General features: G+C 34.7%; 2 protein-coding genes across 10 annotated transcripts in view; one reads left to right on the forward strand and one right to left on the reverse strand.

Annotated features, from left to right (window-relative positions):
• The window catches only part of LOC120310144 (centromere protein P), a 181,284-nt gene that overhangs the window by 64,027 nt on the left and 95,622 nt on the right, over positions 1–21,635 (reverse strand). The window lies entirely within an intron of this gene.
• Positions 1,579–21,601, forward strand: ASPN (asporin). 2 transcript variants are annotated; one of them, XM_039348227.1, is made up of 8 exons: positions 1,579–1,762; positions 4,969–5,255; positions 10,439–10,551; positions 11,042–11,255; positions 12,800–12,910; positions 17,013–17,106; positions 18,948–19,086; positions 19,725–21,601. In XM_039348227.1, exons 2-8 carry the CDS (start codon positions 4,988–4,990, stop codon positions 19,920–19,922), a joined length of 1,137 nt encoding a protein of 378 aa, XP_039204161.1. In that variant the 5' UTR covers positions 1,579–1,762; positions 4,969–4,987; the 3' UTR covers positions 19,923–21,601. The 2 variants fall into 2 exon arrangements, with proteins under 2 accessions (XP_039204161.1, XP_039204162.1); XM_039348228.1 differs by lacking the exon at positions 12,800–12,910.

The following is a 21,635-nucleotide window of genomic DNA, read 5'->3' on the forward strand; positions in this document are numbered from 1 at the left end:
AGAAGCAAACTTGGATTTTAATGTGGCGTTCTTTCTTCACAAGTCTCTTGTACCCTGCTTAATCTGTGAAATTTAAATATTTGCAATAAAGTTATTTAAAACACATTTTAGGTATTTCCTCTCAATTTACTTATTTAATGGATTATTTCCCAAGTACAAAATTTTAATGTATCCTAAGATATATATTTTAATTTATCAATACCTTCTTTAATCTCAGAAGTGCATTACAAAATCTGGAATAAAAAGTGAAAGGGTAACTATTTTATGATCTGCAGTTACTCAAAGAATCATATTCTATTATGCAGACAGATCAATGTTCTTGAACATCCCTACCTGGAATAAAATGTTTCAATGTATCTTCAGAGAATGAACACACCGTATTTTCCGGCGTATAAGACAACTTTCTAAACCATGCAAATCTTCTCCAAAGTCGGGGATCGTCTTATACGCCGAGTCGTCTTACACACTGGAAAATATGGTATATAACATAGATTAGAGCCAATCACTGCTTTTCTTTGCTTCTCTCTGTATTTCCTTTCATTCTTGGTCTCAATGCACTGGAAAGCCCAAAGCATGTACATATTTTTAAAAATAATAGCAATGGTGGTTATGTCACAAACTTTTTTTGCCATGAGATCAGGCTTTATGGTTCTGAAAAAAATCCCCTCAATGCATTAACTGACTAGATCATGAGATCTAAGCCTACGTGTTTTTAATCAAATGGATGGCATAGCTAAAATAATCAGGATAAAGGAATCATATATGCCGTTTCATATAAAACATTAATGTGGATATCCTAAATTCTTTTGTGTTTTCTAAAAATGTAAGGTGAAGTTCTTGCCATTCATATTTAAGCGATAAATTTAGTTGTATTTTTGGAAAGTTATTTCTGAAAAATTGTTATGCAGCCCAATGGGCATTCTGTCCCTATTTGACAACCACAATCTCCTTACCAGAGATTTTAAAAGAAATTTTTATATATTTTTTCTGTTATTAAACAAACTTTTCTATCCTGTTGTTTCTAGTGCATATGAATCATTCATAATTCATTCATTTAAAAATTTTCAGGCACACTTCTTACAGAAAATAAAAATTTCTTCAAGTAGTTTTCTGGCAGCCATATGGAAACAATTTCTCACTGCTTTCTTGGATTGTTTCTCAGCTTCTACAGCCTTGGATTAGCTGGTGATTGCTCTCCAACTACCAACTACAAATGACCCTACTTAGATTTTAGGGATCAGCCAAGGTCAACTAGGAATTGCCACTAGCTAGTCATTTAAGCAATATCAGTGTTAGGATTAGCTGTTAGATTACTTTGGATGAACAGCAAATTTCAAAATGCCATACCAGAAATTGTATGTTATATTTTGTTTCATAAGGTACAACAGACTTCAACGAACCATCCAGGGTTTGTACTGGCTTTGTGCCATCCATTATTAAGGTTCAAATTTAACCACATCTTGGGCTTAGATGTCTAGAGTTAGCTAGAAGTTTTGGCTCAGATACAGGCAGTGATGAAAAACACATGAGCAATAACAAGTTTTCTTAGTGTCATTCTTCAGTGCTCAGATAGACTAATCCACAGAAGGAGTTTATTCAAGTATTACCCAGGGTGCCAGGAAGAAAAGGACCTTTAAAGGGATTTTTAACCCCTTTAAAATATTTACTGTTAATTTTATAATCTTAATCTTTTATAAATTATCAAGTGAAAATCATTTTCTTAGGTGGAACAATTTTTTAAGGGACTTGACAAATTTGCAAGGTAGGTGTTTTTTTTTTACCTTTTATTAATACATCAATGTTGTAATGAAGCAATATTCTTTTGTCATTATTAATGAGGTATTTTAAATATCATCAGTGTTTTACAGCACATATTAGAAAACAATGCACTATAATTTAACTGCTTTTATACTATGAACAAAAAAATATGTGTTTATTCAGAATTAAATCCTACTGAATTAAAGAGAACTTTCTGCCAAGCAAGTGAATTGCAGACTCGGTATTAGTATTTAGCCATATTTTCAGCAATTCACAATCTTCCCATCTTTTAGAGTTTCCTAAGGGATGAAAGAGAATGGAGGACTGTATAGAATGGCTCCCCTATTCTGTCAGCTGAGTCCTCTACTATATAAAAAACAGAAAAGTAGAAGTGGATTGAATTTCCTATAATTAGTATTTAGAAAGTCGCCATTAAGGTGAAGAAGTAATAGGTATTAGAAATCATTGTGTTAATTCATTATTCTGTTTGGACTCTTTGATTATATCGAACAGAATAGTTGCGTATCTGATGAAAACCATTTAGGCTGTAATTCTATAACACTTACCTAGGAGTGCCATTGAACTCAAATGGGCTTATTTCTAAATAAAGTAATGCTAGCAGAAATTCCTCACATTTCATGTATATTCAATGTCATTTGATTTTATAAAATTCTATGTCCAGAATACTCAGCACATATAAATATGTGGCTTCACAAATATTCATGCTTTTAAAGTAAGGGTATATGAATATGGCAAAACTAGGCAGGAAAGCATTCTGCCTTAAGCTCCATGCAGATGAAGTCACTAGCATTTCAAATCAAGCAGCCCAACTCTCTGATTTAATGTAATTAATAAAGTTAAATAACATTATTTCTGGCCATGCTGCTATCCTGAATCAAAGCACTTTCTAGTGATTTGCTTAGCAAAAATAAAATTTTCAGAAACTTTTATCCAGACAGCTAGTGAATTTAAATGGAATACTTTTTCTTATTATTGAGATTATTTATTTATTTATTTATTTATTTATTTATTTATTATATATTATTTAAATAAGAAATTATAACCAGGGCTTAGGTAAAGTTTAATATTATTCAAAATCACTAATGATTTTCTTCAAAACAGGGTTTTATTTCTTATAATCTTGACAGCCATTAATATTTGAATGGTATGTTGGATATAAAGGATCACTATACATGGCACAAGGCACATAGGCTACTATTTTATAATACTGAACATACATTTTGAGACAATTTAATAATAATCCTTTTTTTAAGTTAAGCAACCTGCTGCCTTTCAGTTATCTGGAAGTTGAACGGCCACAGTCAAGCACAAGAACTTAGATTAGACTAATTTACTCATGAGGAACCCATGCTTTCCTCTACCCCCTGCTAAATATGCAGTCATGGACAAACTTGAGATGGTATTAAACTTAAATATAAAAAGGATCTAATACAAATGAAAATATGTTAATATAGCAGTGTCTTCAGAGATTTGAAAGAGAAGAAGATGAGAATGTCACTATGGGTCAGAGAGGGTGCCAAGATAACATAGAAACAGTTGTTAAAAGTGGGAACTTGGGTCAGGCAACTTATATCACTGTAGATGTATCAGCCTTAAAACTGCCATAACAGTTTTTGCTGTTGTTACAACCATGATATGGCAGCAATCTTCCTTAACCAGTTAATTCTAAATAATGCAGTGTAGCAATATTACACTACATCCTTAGGAGGGAAGAGCAAAGACAGTTCATGAAAAGGTACTGAGAGTTTTAGTAGCTCACAGAATCCTTCCCCTCTCTACTTTCATTTTACTGGCTCAGAAAAATTCAGGGCTTCATTAGATAATTTAATACTTCCGAACAACAATGCAATGCATTTTTTTTTGGTCAGGAGCATAGATGTAGTATCCTGTAAAGCAATGAAAGAAATGCCTAGATCTAGCCATTATGCTGCTATTCTAAAACTGTCTTTTAAAATGCTATCAATATTTTAAGATATATATAGCCAGAATAGTTGAAAATTATTAGGCATCTGGAGTTTCACAAAATGCAGTTTTTATATAAGAACTCACATGTGCACCCTCGTACCTGCTTTAATTAGAAGGCCAAGCCAAATTACAGAGAACACAGAATTACATTGCTTATCAAGTTAGAGAAAATTTAATGTAATCTCTTTTGTTCCAACAATCAAACCGCTATACTACTATTTATTTTAAATAATTACATCTTAATTATTTATCACCTTAATTTAAAGCTCATATTCAGATTACTGAGAAATCATATGTATTGGACTATTATGCAATCATTTTATCTTTATCTGTTATGACTTGGATGAAGTATTTTCTGTTCTCCATGACTTTATTTAGCTGCATTTCTATATTGTCCAATAATGAAAACTCTCTAGTTTTGTACAAAATATCCAGGTTACATGCATCTTAGATCCCTGAAGGAACTAGCTGATGATCTAAGTACTTTAATCTATTAGCTTTTGATAAGTTATGTAGAATGGCAAAATGCCAGGTGACTGAAATAGACAAATATTCCTGTTTTGGAATATTTGGAGGGGGGAAGAAATGAAGAGAGATGGAAAAACTACAAACAAATCAATCTAACACCGATACTTGGAAAAATTATATGCTCTCTTTATGAGCAGTTCATAAAGAGATAGATCTATAAGTATTATAGAATTATATTCTGCCTTTGGTACCTGTAAACTAAACTATGTAAGTAGATGGTGTTCTGGGAGAATTGCTGGGGGGAATGATTATAGTTTACAACTGGGCCCCCGTTCAATTATCTTTCAGCTATGTGCTTCTTTATATACACAACAGACTGGACTCTGATTGGGATAGGAACTGCTCCAAGCTTTTCTAAGCTTTTGTAACTTAGTAGCCTTATTTCCCATTCAGATTTCTACAATATTTCATTTCTAAAGGCCAAACTGATCATTTTGGCAATACAGACTGTACTCTGTACTGTACTCTGCAACAATCAAATCCTTTTCATTTCAAAAGTTACGTTTCTAAGAGAATTTTAGTGTTCCATATAATTTGCAGATATAAAACATTTTAGCCACCTTAGTTTTCAAGTAAAATCTCAACAGATGAATTAATATTTACATTCTAGATATTTATGTGTGGCAATTTTATGTGTGAAATTACAAGATCAATAATGGTATTTTTCTGTTTGGTACTCATTGTATTTTATTTTAGGAGTCTGCATTCTACAAATATGAAGGAATATATACTTCTGCTTCTTGTGGCCTTAAGTTCTGCTAAGCCCTTCCAAAAGCCTTCATACTTCACCTTTAAGAATATAATGCTCATGGATATGGAAGATCTAGATGATGATGATGATGACAATGATGATGTTGATGATGATGATAAAGATGACAATTCCCTTTTTCCTACCAGAGCACCCTTGATACCAGTTGACATATTTCCAGTCTGTCCCTTTGGATGTCAATGCTATTTAAGAGTTGTCCACTGTTCTGATTTAGGTAAGGATAATTATCGTTGAAGCTACACCTATGCAGTACATTGATGATATAAAAATTTGAAATTAGCAGTTTTCTTCAGTTTCCTGAGAAGAAAGTCCAGAAATGTAATAATACTATTTCAATACCCATCTTAAGCTTTAAATATTCCCCCATCAATTGATCTTGAATATGAGCAATAATTGGCCTGTTGCCTTTAGGTGACCAATATGGGAAACTTCTTTTGCTACAGAACAATGTGGAGTTAACAAAAATGTCAATTGTGTAACACTCCAGAAAGCTAGTTTTGATGATTTGACTAAATTGTTTCTTTACCTGTGATGGAGTGCTTTATTTGTGGGAGAGCAGATTACTGATTTTCAGTTGTTAGTTCAAGATACGGAGTGGAATGAAAAAACAAAAAACCCTGACTGGCCAGTTTAAATGGGACAGATTCACTCATCACAGAACTCTAGCAACTTTATGTATTAATTAAAGTCTACTTGGGTATTGACAGGAGATTATGGCAGAGAGTGAATGGAGAAAAAGGCCCCACATAGTTGGCCAAAATTAAGAAAGCAAGAATTACACAGAATTCAGTTAGGTATTTTTAATGTTTACATACAGACTGTTGGATAATATGAGAGAAAATTTTCACTCATTGATACTGAGTTAAGAAAGATGAAATGCCTTTGAATTCTTTCTTGTCATCTGGATAAAGTTGCCATTTATAAGATAAGTTGACGTTTGTCTTAACTTCTATCTCTTGAGTATGTCTAATTTTCCATTCCTTTTACAGCCTCCCCAAAATCTCTCCTAGCACCAACATGCATAAGGTCTATGTATATATTATGGGAAATATTTGCATGGAAGTGCTCCCTTTCTGATAAAGCATCAGTTAAATGTTATAGTTGGCAGTGTGTTATAAGCAGATAACTCAAATATAAACAAGGAAATTATTCAGTCCCAGCCTTTGAGAATTCAGAGGCTAGAACACTCAGACTGTAAGACAAGCACACTTTACATTTTAATTACTTTTGTTACTCTGCAAATCCAGACCGGGCCTGAGTACAGCTGCAAGCCTTAATAGTTTCTGGTTATACAAGGAATTTAATGCTGCATATCAATAACGTCACTCATTCTGCAACTCCCCCCCCCACAAAAGCTGAAACTATTTATGACCAGCACTTACACACAGGGCCCATCAAAGAGTGCCATGATTCATCATATGCAACCATGAGGAATTTCTGAAACTTAAGCTAATTTTCCTGTTACATTTCCCAAGAAATTAGGGTTGGGCAAATTGCAAGCTCACAAGCCACATATTCACTGAAACCAAGGAACCATAACAGTTGATTTTCTATCATGCAAATTTCATAATGTGTAATGTTACCAGTCTCTTGCTCTCACCATCTTACAGCAAGAAGTCCTTTCTGCACTGTGTGCCAAATATGCCGAGTTTACTGATGTTGTTTAGGTAATAGAAGTACAGACTCTCCCCCACACCCCAATTCTGATTGCACTATGAATTTCCATAACAGATCACTACCCCAAGTCAAAGGGTGAATCCTGTAGCTAAAGAGAGTTGATTGATGAGTATTTGTAGAAAACCTTTACCTGCCTTGTTCCTCCTCATCAGTGCTCCTATATTTGTTAAGGAAAGCCAATGGCCCATGTTTAGTGACTCTTAAATTCTGTAGCCCATTAGGGATTGCCAACCTATTCCCCTAATTTCTAATGTCTTGGTGCATTTGCAGAAAGTTTGCATTGTTACTAAATTAAATCTCAGGTGCAATTTGACCAGTGCAACATACTGTAGAAGGGAACAGGAATTTTTCATAAAGTTGACATTATACTACCACTACCACTACTACTACTACTACTACTACTACTAAAGTTGGAAGGGACCTTGGAGGTCATCGAGTCCAGCCCCCTGCTCAGGCAGGAAACCCTACACCAATTCGGACAAATGGCTGTCCAGTCTCTTCTTAAAAATTTCCAGTGTTGGAGCATTCACCGCTTCTGGAGGCAGGTTGTTCCATTCCATCGTTCTAACTGTCAGGAAGTTTGTCCTTAGTTCTAGGTTGCTTCTCTCCTTGATTAGTTTCCATCTGTTGCTTTTTGTCCTGCCTTCAGATGCTTTGGAGAATAGCTTGACTCCCTCTTCTTTGTGGCAGCCCCTGAGATATTGGAACACTGCTATCATGTCCCCTCTCGTCCTTATCTTCATTAAACTAGACATACCCAATTCCAGCAACTGTTCCTCATATGTTTTAGCCTCCAGTCACCTAATCATCTTTGTTGCTCTTCTCTGTACTCTTTCTAGACTCTCAGCATCTTTTTTACATCGTGGTGACCCGTATTAAGGTAGCCCAAGATTACATTGGCTGTTTTGTACCTTTGCTTCTAGTCACATTGAAAATATAGTTGTTTTAACTTCAAAAATGACCCTCAAGACAAATCAGTCATCAACAGGCACATAGAAATCAACAACATTTATACACCATTTAAAAGAGATTATCAAAATCTAAAAAGGAAACAAACAGACCAAAACTCATTCTCACCAGCAATCAACACCCAGGGATTAGCACCAGGTTTAATACCAAGCTAACTATCTAGCAATAAATAATACCTTAATCAAGGAACTATAAACTCAGATAAACAGCTGTAAACAATAGCCAAATCAAGGAACTATCAAGAAGGAAACAATAGTTTGACCAACACTGACAGGGCAAGCCACTATATATAAACAGAGCAAACCCCAGTCCCTTCTAGCACTGACATTGTTACTAGTTGGATATTGAAACATCTGCAAGAAAACAACCAAGCTCAGAGATTACCAAGGCTCCACAGTTCAATCCTGATGTACAAACATTCTCTTTTATTTGAGAGGGCGGATATTTGGAATTCTTGGTGCAAAAGGGGCAATCTGGAGAATCAGATTCATTGGAAAGGATTGGAGAGATCCTGGAAAACGGCAGATGATGTCCATGCCCCTGTCTCTTTTGAACATTCCGTTTGCCATGCTCACATAAGCCCAGATCATATTCCATTTGCTACCTGTTATTCAACCTAACACTGATCGGGATTGGTCTGGGGAAAGACAGGAGGTGGCTGTGTGACAAATAGAAACTGCCCTGCACATAGTGAAAATTCAGAAGTTTTTTTTCTCAAGCTTACCAACATGCCACTAAACACTAATATTATGTGTCATATAATATGGATTTGTGTGTACAGATATAAGCCTGATATATTCTATTAGTTTTCAAAGAGCGTTTTAGGATTTCTCCAATTCCCCGATGGGTACTTTTGCTCAGTCCCAGGCAGTGAACCAGGCACTGGATACTACTGCCTCTGAGCAGCCTCTTTCTAGAGTCCAATCATGGCCGGCACTTTAGTTTACCAAAGTCAACTGGCAGGTGAAGTGCCACAAACAATATCTGGAAGATGCTGGAGGAAGTCCAGAATCTAACTCAGCATGAATATGTGCTTATGTTCAGGCCGATATTATGGTAATAAGAAAGGTGAAACATATTTACTTCTCCTCTTGGTATTACCTAGATTACCTGGATTGTGACTTGGATGGAGGAGGTATACCCGTCCTGGTTTTATCATGTTTCCCCGAAAATAAGACCTGGTCTTATTTTTCTTTTGCCTCCAAAAGAGGCACCAGTTCTTATTTTCAGGGGGGGGGGATATCTTTTCTACTAACCTCTGGCACTGACAGCCACGCTCAGCTGGCCCACTTCTTCTGCGGTCAAAGGAGCAGCTTCATTCTGCAGCTGAGAATGGAGCTCTGGCCTGCATTTCGCAGTCAGAGGGCTTTCCGGAGGGCCTCTGCAGCCAAGAACTGAGCTATGGATTCAATCCATAACTTGGTTCTTGGCTGCAGAGATCTTGCAGAACCGAGCTATGGAACTGGGTTGGCAAAGAGAGGCCTGGCTGCAAGGTAAGTGAGTGCGGGGCCCCACTTTTAGGTGTGTGTGTTGCCCCCAAAATTAGGGCTTATTTTTGGGGTAGGGCTTATATTAGGCCCACCCTCCAAAAATCAAGCTAGGGCTTACTTTCAGAGAAACATGATATTATATCTCAACAGCTTTTGATACCATCAACCATGGTTCCTTTTTGGGTTAAGGAGAATAATATTGTTTTAACCATCCTTCCTTAGTTGGTGGGAGAAGAGAGGTCCCAACGGCCCCCGATTTGTGGAACACAACAGGGTTTGTCTTGTCTCTACTGCTTTTTAACTTCTATATGAAGTTATTAGTAAAGTTATCTATTGTGAATAAAAAAGACATTATTCAACAGTTTAGAGATGGATATCTTCAATTTCCTGATGATACCAAATTGTATTTTGCCATCTGACTTGTGGGAGAGCTGTTATTAACCTTAACCGCTGTCTAGAGGTTGTCAAACAAACTGAAATTGAACCCTGCCAATTTGGGGTTACTTTTGATCCATCAAGGTCCTTTGTCATAGTTAGATGGGTAAGCACTACCTATGAGGGAGTAGGTTCACAACTTGGGACTGCTTCTGAACTCCAGAGTGGTCTATGCCCAGCTTCAGCAGCCATGCCAGTGGTTGGAGCAGAGATAGGACTAGCTACTGTAACTCATGCTCTTATCACCAAACAGTCAGACAATTGTAATGCACTCTGCTTGGGACTACATTTAAAGAAACTACAATTAGTCCAAAATGAAGAAGCATTGGGAGCATGGTACGGATCCCACACTGTTTGCCAATTGGGTCCCATTTAAGGTGCTGGAAGTTGATTTATAAAGCCCTTTATAGCTTAGCACCTAGGTACCTTCAAGACTGCCTACTCCTGTAACTATCATGCTGACCAATTGGAGCTACTAGAATGAAACTAATGCAGTTGTATACTTTCAAGAGGCTTGGCCATAATGCTTCTTTGTAGAGAGCCAACACTGTGGAACAGCCTGACCATGGTAAAAAGAATGGCTCTCTCCTTGTTGGCCTTTTGGAACCTCTTGAAGACCAAATTGTTTCAGACAACTTTCCCCTGATGTGAATGTTGCCATCTTTATTTCATTTGTATTTTTTAACGTTTTTATGGCTACTGTGGATGTTTTAATCTGTATGCATTCTATAAAAGGCACCAAGAGTCTCCTTCCATTGCAAAGCACAGAAATATTTTTAATAAATAAATATTCATATTCATATTTTATTCTTCTTCTTATAAATAGGCTTGACTTCTGTACCAAGGAATATTCCATTAGATACTCGTATGATAGATCTTCAAAACAACAAAATAAAAGAGATCAAGGAAAATGATTTTAAAGGACTTTCATTCCTATATGTAAGCTTATTTTCTGAATTTCCTCTCAGGATGCTTCATTTTGTCTGTCTGTCTGTCTATCTATCCATCCATGTATGTGTATTTGCTGAGGAACAGCATAAAATAATATAAATTGATGTTCAAAGAGATAAAGATAATTCTTTTGGAAAATCAGTAATTTGATCCATACTAATAACATTTTCAAAATTGATTAATGTGTGATCATTTTATTAATCTATAGTGAAAACAAAAGAGAAAATTTTATGTGTAATATTAGAATTTAATTTAATTTAATTTGGGAAGTCTTTAGTGACTTCCTTTCCATGTTATTTGTGCTTTCTTCAAATCATACATAAACAATTTCATGTTGGAGCTTTATGGCTTGCAAAAGTTTGAATACTTTAAAAAAACAAAAATAATATATTTTCATTTAAAGAATATCATAGTATCCTTTTAAGCGAGAGCTTTAAAATAAAATCAGTGCCTAACGTTAAGCTCATATTTTGATTAGGCCCTTGCCTTGAACAACAACAAAATAACAAAGATCCATCCTAAAGCATTCCAATCAACAAAGAAGCTGCGGCGTCTCTACTTGTCCCACAATCATTTAACTCAGATCCCAGAAAATCTGCCAAGAAGTTTAGCTGAGATAAGAATTCATGACAACAAAGTTAAAAAGATTCATAAAGACATATTTAAGGGAATGAATTCTTTACATGTTTTAGGTAAGTGTATCATTTTTTATAAATCTTTTGCATAATAGTGTGGGGGGAGGTTACTTTGTGAACCCCCCAGAATCATAAGGAGATGGGCAGGGAAATAAATAAATAAATAAATTATTAGATGAGAAACTTAGAACGAACAAACTAAACTGTAAGAGAGGTAATGCTTGTTGGTGGATAGCAAGAGAACTGTCTGCATGCTGAAGAGGGAAATTTATATATTTATACAAATTTTTAAATATGTGATACCTATGACAAAGGTATTTATATCATTCAGACCACCAACATAATAAAAAATGTTGGCTTCATTATAATATTCTCAGTAACACGCTAAAAGCTTCATTTCTTGGGGATAGATAGATAGATAGATAGATAGATAGATAGATAGATAGATAGATAGATAGATAGATAGATATTCTTTTGACAGCGGGCATCAGAATTTCATTTTTCCCAGGTTCAAATTATCATGCAAAGATTTGTTTACAATCTTTATGACATTTTTTGTGGAAAGCCAAAATGTCATTACTAGGACAGAAGAGTTATAGAATTCTGATACATGAATTGTAATTGAGTAAAATAATCACACAAAGCTAAGGTAGACCACGACATCATACAGCATAAATGTGGACAGAAACCAACAGTTATGTAACATTACAATGGCAAATCTTGCTTCCTTATTTCAAATTTTCTAAAAACCTCTTTTGTGAAATAATGTTCTATTTTGTAAGATTGTCTAGGTTTAATAATTTTATGAGATTGAGGTTTGTAATTTTTATTTAAAGATGAATAGGAATATTGAGCTTCTTCTATCATCAAAACAATGTGACCTTGGGACAAAAGAAAGCAAACAAATTAATCTACTTCAAATATCATAACAAAGCCACACTTCAAGGTTTGGGAGCTTAATGTGATGTACGTAATTTATAGTCTGCTTGCCATGATTTCTATTTTTTGAGGTCACATTAAGCCAAAAATAAATGAAACACTCATACAAAAAAGTTCTCCTTTAAAATAATGAATGCTTATCTTCTTCTAGTTCAAACTTCACAAAAAAAACATAGGTTCTTATTTTTCTGTGTTGCATAGTTTAAAAAAAATAGCTACCTCCTGGAATTGAGAGAAAACAAATAATCAGTTGTTTACTGGAACTGAATATGTGGAAAGACCTTGTTTGGTAATAGCCTATATAGAAACAGGCTTGAGAGTCTAACTCATTGTGTGGTTCTGTCTTTAGCAAATATTTTTATTGGTATATGTATGAGATGCATGATTTTAGTTTATCATATGTATGTTCCTCCAGAAATGAATCTGTTCATGAATTTATGCTATATGACACAACTTACTTTATAAATTAGAGGTATTAGGAAGTTTCCTACATCTTCTTATAAAGCCATTCCCTTTATTCATATAAAGTTTAACAGATTATAAGGAATAAATCACTGTACTCTTTTACTGGAACTATAAAAATCCTGATGGGGTGGTGGGGGGATTTGAAAATCTCCTGTACTGTATTACTCCAACCAATAGAATGTGCTCTCTTTTGACAGAAATGAGTGCAAATCCTCTTGATAATGATGGGATAGAACCTGGGGCTTTTGAAGGTGTGACAATCTATCATATAAGGATAGCAGAAGCAAAATTAACATCTATACCAAAAGGTACAATGTATTTGGCTTTAAAAAAATATAATTAACTTCTTAAATAAACTATATTTTAAATTCGATATTAATATGCATTTCAGTTAAAATAACTATAACTAACTTGTGTAATGACATATTGTAAGAATTCAATAATTTCTGAAAATGGAATCCAGAAGCTTGGGAGCACATCAATTCCATTCTTGGAAAGAAAAAAAATACCTATACAACTAAGCGTACACTAAAAGAAACAAACCACCAATCCAAATTTACAGAAAATCATTCTCCAATGGTTGAGGATGTAGCTATGCAATACTTGCAATCAAGGCAAATAAATAAGCTGTACAATTTATCTGTCTGATAGAATTAAAGGGAAGCATATTGTTTTATGCTAGAACCTAATCCAGAAATAACACTTGTTAGAGCTGGAGACAACATTTAGGTACGCCAAATAACAAGTTATTTGTTAAATTGACCATCTTAAACTTGCAAATTACTGATATGTGCCACAAGGAGAAACATAGTCCATACCTGTTTAGAATCTATCATTCCTATTCAAGTAGTACTCTCCTTTTGAGATGTACACCAACAAATTGCATTTGATAGGAAAGCCAGAGCCAAGTGACTTTCTAAGCATCAATATCTATGGTCAATAAAAAGATTTCATGAGAGCAGCAATTAAACAAAGTATGGTTCCTAATCCACATAACCATTAAACTGGCAAATCACTATGAGATTACCTTATTTTCAAAGACCTTTCAGGAACATCAAAGTCTGAAAAATGTAGCATTCTGTCAAATGGTTAAAATAATAATAATAATAATAATAATAATAATAATAATAATAATAAATTCCAAGACCTCAGAAATACTTATTTCCCCATTTCAGCAAATATTTTTCTTTTTAATTAAATAATCAATTGTAAAAACATGCCATGTTTTCATAACAACTCAAGAAAAGAAAACTGCTAGTGGATGAACTGTAAATTCAATGGTGAAAAAAGTAAGGTTCTACATTTAGGCAAGAAAAACCAAAAATGTACACATATAGTATAGGTGGTACCTTGCTCAACAGTGGTAACTGTGAGAGGGACCTCAGAATCCTAGTGGACAATCACTTAAATATGAGCCAGCAGTGTGCTGCAGCTGCCAAAAAAATCAACAGAGTGCTAGGCTGCATTAACAGAGGGATAACAACCTGCCTCAAAAAATTATGAATGCTCCAAAAATGGAAGTTTTTAAGAAGAGACTGGACAGCCATTTGTCTGAAATGGTACAGGGTTTCCTGCCTCAGCAGGGGGTTCAACTAGATGACCTCCAAGGTCCCTTCCAACTTTATTATTATTACTAGCTGTACCTGGCAACGCGTTGCTGTGGCTCAGTCTGGTTAAATGGAAAAGAAAGAAAAGAGAAAGCGCACGTAGCATGTTGCTTTTACGTCCAACAGATGGTGCTGTTTTTGAAAAAAAGCATGTTTTACCTGTCACAAGTGTGACTTCTATATAATATAGGTATATAAAAATACACGCATATTCAAATGCATCGTTGTGTCAAAATTTCAAAGCAATCGGTGAAGAACTTTCAGAGATTTAAGATTTTCAACAAACAAACATTTACATTTTTATTTATATAGATGATGATGATGATGATTATCATCATCATCATCTTTGCATCCAATCCTAGGGTCTTAAGTGCTAAAATATAAGCATATAATATACATATTTATTAAAATGTCTATTTTCATCATATGCTTTGTGACTTTATCCTATTAAATATGTTGAGAATTGCAGGGAAAAGTGTTCAATAACTTTTGACATTACCTAAGCTTCTAATTTCAAGATGAGCTGAAAACTCTGTAAGTTGAAGTTTATGTATCTGCAAGTTCTCAAGGGCAATAAATTGATATATTCAAAGTTATAGTGCAGCCCTATATATAAACACTCAAGAAATCTCAATGAGCCATAGATGCACAAGTCTATTCACTTCAAAGGGTTAATTTCCTCATCTGTGTAACAAATTAAATTACTGTATTTTGGGTAATTTGCAAACAAATCTCAAAGACCAGCATGTATTAGTGACTAATTTATGAATCTAATAAACAGAAATGCACATACTTAAATTAGAAAAATAAAGGTAGAATTGGAAACCAACAAGAAGAAACTGTTTTTTGGCATTTCATAATAATGCTGCCAAGATGAAATCACTGGAGAGCTAATATTTTCCTAGACCATAATGGAAACCAAAGGCATGCTTTAGATCATAGTGTAACATAGAAAACAGATACATGACTATAATAAGCAGTATCATTTTAAAGCTTAATTTAATGCCTCCATCTCTTTAATTTTATGTGGTGGGACGTTTGTTAGTTTTAAGATGCCACAAGATTTTTGTTGTGCATATTGGCCAACAGATCTAAAATAACAAATGTGCCTTATATTTAATTTGGAAAACTATTTCTCAGATCAACATGAGGCTAGCACAAAAATACTGATACACTTACCATTTTCCATAAGCTATGCAGATTTGGGTTTGGTTCTGCACAACCTGTGCATTTTTAGCAGTCATAAAAATTGTTACTACAATTTCCTTTGAAATAGTCAGAACAAATGACAACATCCCAAAGGTGCTTTTTTCAGGAGGCAACTGAACTTTTTTGTTTTTCTTTGAAGATGTTTAGCTTCTCATTCAAGAAGCTTCTTCAGCCCTGACTAGATGGTGGGGAATGGAAGGATTTATACGTCTTGCAGATAGCCGGTCATTTGCATTCTTTAAGAGAGTCATTGAAGCCATTTGGAGGTTTACCTATGTCCTCAGGGTCACCTGAGTGGTGCAAATGTGTGTGGAGGCTTCTTGGCTGCAGGATGTTTTCTGCCCTGTGCCCCTTCACTGTTGAAGAAAGAGCAGGCTATTGGAGATGAGTCTGAGTTGTCTGCATCTCAAACTGAAGCATAAATGGTTCCTGCAGTCTGCAATGTTTTCTGGAAATCCATTCATACTCCCTTACCATTTGAAGGGTATTCAGCCCATAAATGTCTATGGAGATTCTCAGTCATCCAGGTCCTGGTTGTCCCAAAGGGGCTTCCCAAAGCATGACCTGGATGACTGAGAATCTCCATAGACATAAATGGCAATATTTTTCTCAAATGTAACTAGGGAAGAACTGCTAACAAACTGCACTCAATTTACAGATCTATTTCCCAGATTTTAGGACGTACTAATTCAGGGGTAGGCAACCTCGGCTCTTTTATGACTCATGGACTTCAACTCCCAGCTATGCTGGCTCAGGAATTCTGGGAGTTGAAGTCCACGAGTCATAAAAGAGCCGAAGTTGCCTACTCCTGTACTAGTTGAAACCTGAACATGCAAGCTTTATCATGAAAATAAAGAAGTAGACTTTCTGTGAATTAAATACAATTAATAAACTGTTAACGGAGGGCTTTGAAGTTTAAATCTGCTCTTGGTTTTACCTGTTAGCTATGCTTTTTTCTATGCAGTACATAGATGTCAGGCCACGTTGGTCAGGTAAACAGTGGTGTAGAAATGTATAAATTGCTTTGCAAGGGGGGATATTATTTCTGAAATATATTTATCAGTATTTACCAAGGCAGTCACTTTATGTATATATTTGTTTGTTTGTTTACGCACAATTTTTCTGTTTGTGTAATCTTGTCTAGTTTTGTTTTACTTTTTTATTTCTTCTTCTTTTTCCCCATTTTTGGAGTTTGTGTTTTAAAGCTTTGAATAAAAATGAAAAAAAAATTGAAATTAAAAAAAAAGAAAATAAAGAAATAAGTAGGTCAATAGTTTATTATGGCATAAGATGATATTCTAAATTGACATGCAGTGGGACACCTACACATATGTGATGTCATGATCTTCCTTCTTGTGAATGAAACAACCCAGAGGATATGGTCCTGTTCCAATTCAGCAGTATATGCAATTTTAATTCCTGAACTATGTGTTTGAACAAGATAAGCCTCATTGCTCATCGTGACTGTGCATTCCTAAAATAATTATAGCTGCCATAAAATATTTGATATTACCTTGATCTCCATATATCTAATATATTAACGCTTAATTTTTAATGTTTAACTTATCAAGATACATATTTCCACTTTTAATAGGGCTACCATCCAGTCTACTGGAACTTCACCTAGATGACAACAAAATATCTGCAATTGAATTTGAAGATTTCATTCGATATAAAAATCTTCAGAGGTAGAACTTAAGCTTTGAATGCATTGCCACTAGTATGCTGATAACATTTAGCACTGCTGATCTCGTCTGTAGATGTGGTAAAGAGAAAGCAGTCAATTTCTGACTGTTCCTTAGGCTCAGTAAGGGAACAATTAGAGATGAAATCGTCATAGCCAGAGATGCTGTTGCTGTGTGGAAAACCAGAGGACAGCTTATTCTAGGATGGGGTTGCATCACCTGTTAAAGGGCACTTGCCCAACTATTTCTAATGCAAACTGCAACTTTTCTTATGTTCTGGTTTGATCATGGTAAACCAATTCCTGTTTGTCCCACACAGAGTTGGTTACAAAGACAAAACACAGAAGGAAGACAACAGCAACAGAGTATACAAAATTAATTGCAACAATTGTAACCAATTCTATGTAGGGCAAACAGGAAGGCAATTGAAAACAAGGGTTCATGAACATCAACTAGCAATTAAAAGGCACAATCAAAAATCCCTGAACTCAAACCACATTGATAATAAACAACACCAGTTTGATTGGAAAGGAACAAAAATCATTGGTCATGCCAACACCCGCCACACACATGAATTTACTAAAGCCTGGTATTCTACCAAAGAAGCAATTAACAAGCATATTGCTCTAGATCCAGCATATGGATATGTAAGAAACCAGACCATTCAACCTACCAATCAACAAGAGACCCAATCAGGCTGCTCAGAATTTAAATATAGCTCCAAACGAACAACCAACCACATGACCAACTGACCCCACTGGTACACAAGACATTTGTAAGCTAAGGCAAATTGGACAAGAAAATCCTCCTGATGATGTTATCTAGTATGCTAATGAAATGTTCAGAAACTAAATTGAAACAAGCTTGGACAGCAAACCACTTGCCAAAATCTAAAACCCGAACTACAAGTATTTTCTATTATTTCAGTGACTTGGGACTTAACATCAACTGACCAATATCAACGTTATCATGTTTAACATTAATATCAGCAGAAAGACAAACTGTTTTAGAAGCTTCCCAATGGAGATATAAGAGAAAGCTTTTTCCTGCTTTGCTCCCTACCAAGGGAATACATTTAGCCTTCAGGAAAGGATTTAACAGCTGTGTGCCTTATGGATAGAAAAGCAGGGCAGCTAAATAGTAAAGTTTAAAAATTGTTGACACTATAATAATAGTATTATTATAATATTACACCGGGGTTAGGCAACCTCGGCTCTTCTACGACTCATGGAGTTAAAGTCTATACTATACTATAATAATTCAATATTTTGTAACAATAATTCCTTAACATTATATTCTTATTAAGAACACTTCCAATAACATCTATTCCTTGGAGGCCTCCTGTTTCTCTTTGATTTATATAAATACATTTCTACATTATACTGTATTGTTGAAGCCAATTTCTTTTTTTTCTTTGAACCTAAGAGGGGTCAGGAAGAATTTTTTTTTTCTGAAGCAGGTTAGATCTTGTGACCTCTGTTTCTAAATAGATATATTGGGCAGTTTTGGCTATGTCTATAAATAACAGATGGAGAGAATGAAGTCAAACAGAATACCCTTCAAGACACTTGGGAAAAAAAAGATATATTGTATAATGTATCCACTATGGATACATTAGGTTAAATTGTGTTAAAAGAGGTAAGATAACTTTAAAGGAATGTAATAGGTGCTAGAAGAATGTTAACGAAAAGATGCAAGTTATATTTAACAATACTCTGACAGCCCAATAGAATATTGGAAAGAAAACAGTTCTGAGAATAAAATACACTGTTTTAACTGGTTTATATAGTTTTCAAGTTTTATTATAAAATATATTGCTATTTCAATTTTTTATTTACCACTAGGTTGGGGTTGGGAAGCAACAAAATCAAAGATGTGGAAAATGGAAGTTTTGCTAATATACCAAATGTTAGAGAAATCCATCTAGAAAAGAACAAACTGAAAAAAGTACCTTCTGGTCTTCCAGAACTAAAATATCTACAGGTAATATACAACTTAATAGGCTTTCCACCCCCCTTGCTCTTACTGAGATAGTTGTCAAATTCTTAACAATATCCATGGCTAGCACAAGTCAGCCAGTATCTTGTTTTCATTACTAATTGTTTCAATTCTGTACTAAATACTTCTACATTTTGTATTTGTACTGTATTTATCTGGGGCTATTAACCTACTAACCCTATCTGGCAAATACCAAACTTGTGATTTAAACATATTGTATGGTAGCTTTTTTCGGTTTTGGCTTGAACTTCGGCGGACACATTTAGCCATGGCCAAGTCCAAGAACCATACCACCCACAATCAATCTCGCAAATGGCACAGAAACGGCATTAAGAAACCCAGGTCACATAGATATAAATCTCTCAAGGGGGATGGATCCCAAATTCCTGAGGAATATGCGCTTTACAAAGAAACACAACAAGAAAGGGCTGAAAAAACGCAGGCTAATAATGCTAAAAACGCTAAATAACCATCCTGCCTCTCTATGGCGAAGGGAACTACCTTGCTTAGTAATTGGGTGACCATTTTTCCATGTACCGTTTCACTCAAAAGTATTTTATATTAATAAAAATGAGTGTAATATTGTATGGTAATTACTGAGATTTCTTTTTATCTTCTCATAGGTTGTCTTTCTTCACTCAAATAGTATTTCAAGTGTGGGAGTGAATGATTTTTGTCCAACAGAAGGAAGGCTGAAGAAAACATTATATAATGGCATAAGCTTATTCAAGAATCCTGTCAAATACTGGGATATTCAACCAGCAACCTTTCGTTGTGTGCTAAATAGAAACAGTGTGCAGATTGCAAATTATGGAAAATAAAATAGTACAGGCAAAGTATTATTGAAATACTATTATTAAAACCAACATCACAAAACTTGAAACTGTAAAAACTGTAAATTATACTGCCCAGTTTCATTACAAAATACTTATAAGGTTTAATAAATTAAAAACATAACATTCCATTAAATTCCTTCCATTTATTTTTCTATATTTTTAATTTGTGTAATTTAGGAATCTTTCTAGAATAAATGGTTTCTTAGCACAAAATTGGGTTGTTTTGTTCACTGAGATCCACGCTACTATGTCTTTTTTTTTGCAGAAGAAAATATTAAGTTTTAAAATAATTTTCAGGGGATTAAATAAATAGTTATGTATTGGAAAGAACTCCTGTTTAAATATTTATCATAGCTCAAGAGGAAAAATTTGAACATTTAACAAAACTAAACTAAACTGCCCTTAAAAAGCTCTATAGGACATGAGTCCCCAACCTAAGGGTCGCAGCCCCGTTTGGACATGCACACGGAAGCAAAAGGGGACACTAGCGCAGGTGTCTGTGGCCTTTTGCGCATATGTGAATGGAACTGCTAGCCACCATGGGGGGTGCGCGGCTGTTCAAGCATGTGCATGGTGCCAGGGCATGTGCAAACGGGGTTGCTAGTGCTACGCCAGTGTGTGTGGCCCCATGCACGTGCACCAATTTTGAAGCTGCTTTCCTTCCCTCCAGTCCATGAGCCCGGAAAGGTTGGAAAGCTCTGCTATAGGACACTTTATTATTAGTTTGATAATCTAATCCATTATGACCCTAGATAATATTTAAAGATTTGTGCTAAAACTGAAAGACAAACTCAGTTATGAAGCCCTTTAGCCTCAAAGGTTTTAATATTTATTCATGTGGATGTCTTGGACGAATATACCACTTTTATAACAAAAACATATATATCCTGAATATTAACCATGCAGAAATACATTTTAAAAAGAAATGAATATATTCTCTGCACTGAGAGCACAAATACACAATCTTGCATTTCCTGTATGGGTTAGTCCAGTTAGGATGGAATTTTAAGATCTGAGATTAGAAAAGTATTTTATTTTGTGGTAAAATATTTTAGGCATATGGGGATCTCAGTCATGTGCATAAAGAGGAGAGAGACACAGACAGAGAGAAGTTAATGTATGCAGAGAGTCAATGACACTCACAGACTATTATACCTATAAATAGACCCATTTAAATGAATTGAAAATTTAGTTAAAATAATTTATTTTCCCATAAGCTGTTATAAATATTCTGGCTAGCCTTTCCTTTACATGTGAGATAAATAGATAAACAGTTTTAAAGACATAAAACACTAACACAAATTAATACAGAATAAAGAAAACAAACAAAGAAAAAGAGAAAAAAGCCTTTCACTTGTGTTTTCACTTGATGTAGTAGACAATGTACTTTGAATGACTAATTTAAGACCACTTTTTAACTTGTCTTTATTGTATTATGAAAACTGGATCTAATTCTTGTATATTACTGCTTTGTACTGTAACTTTGCTTTACTCCAACCTGCATGTACTGTATACAAAATATTTTGTTATGGTTGGTTAACTGACGATAGTACTGTGTGAAAATATGTATCTACTTCTATATTTAATGTATATGTATTGTTCATTTAAGTTAAGAGAACAGAAAAACGCTCAGTTGTTTTATTAAACATACTGAATTGAAATTTTGTACTACTGTGGTGCTACTGCTTCTGTTTTAGA

This window comes from Crotalus tigris, unplaced genomic scaffold (assembly GCF_016545835.1).
Source record: "Crotalus tigris isolate CLP2741 ecotype Arizona unplaced genomic scaffold, ASM1654583v1 scf7180000018125.1543573, whole genome shotgun sequence".
Classification (NCBI taxonomy): domain Eukaryota; kingdom Metazoa; phylum Chordata; class Lepidosauria; order Squamata; family Viperidae; genus Crotalus; species Crotalus tigris.

Bases quoted from the DNA above. Each gene is read 5' to 3' on its own strand.
- ASPN (XM_039348227.1), top strand. From the start codon at position 4,988: ATGAAGGAATATATACTTCTGCTTCTTGTGGCCTTAAGTTCTGCTAAG. The intron at 10,552-11,041 runs GTAAGCTTATTT...TATTTTGATTAG, and splicing joins AAGGACTTTCATTCCTATAT to GCCCTTGCCTTGAACAACAA. The intron at 19,087-19,724 runs GTAATATACAAC...ATCTTCTCATAG, and splicing joins CAGAACTAAAATATCTACAG to GTTGTCTTTCTTCACTCAAA.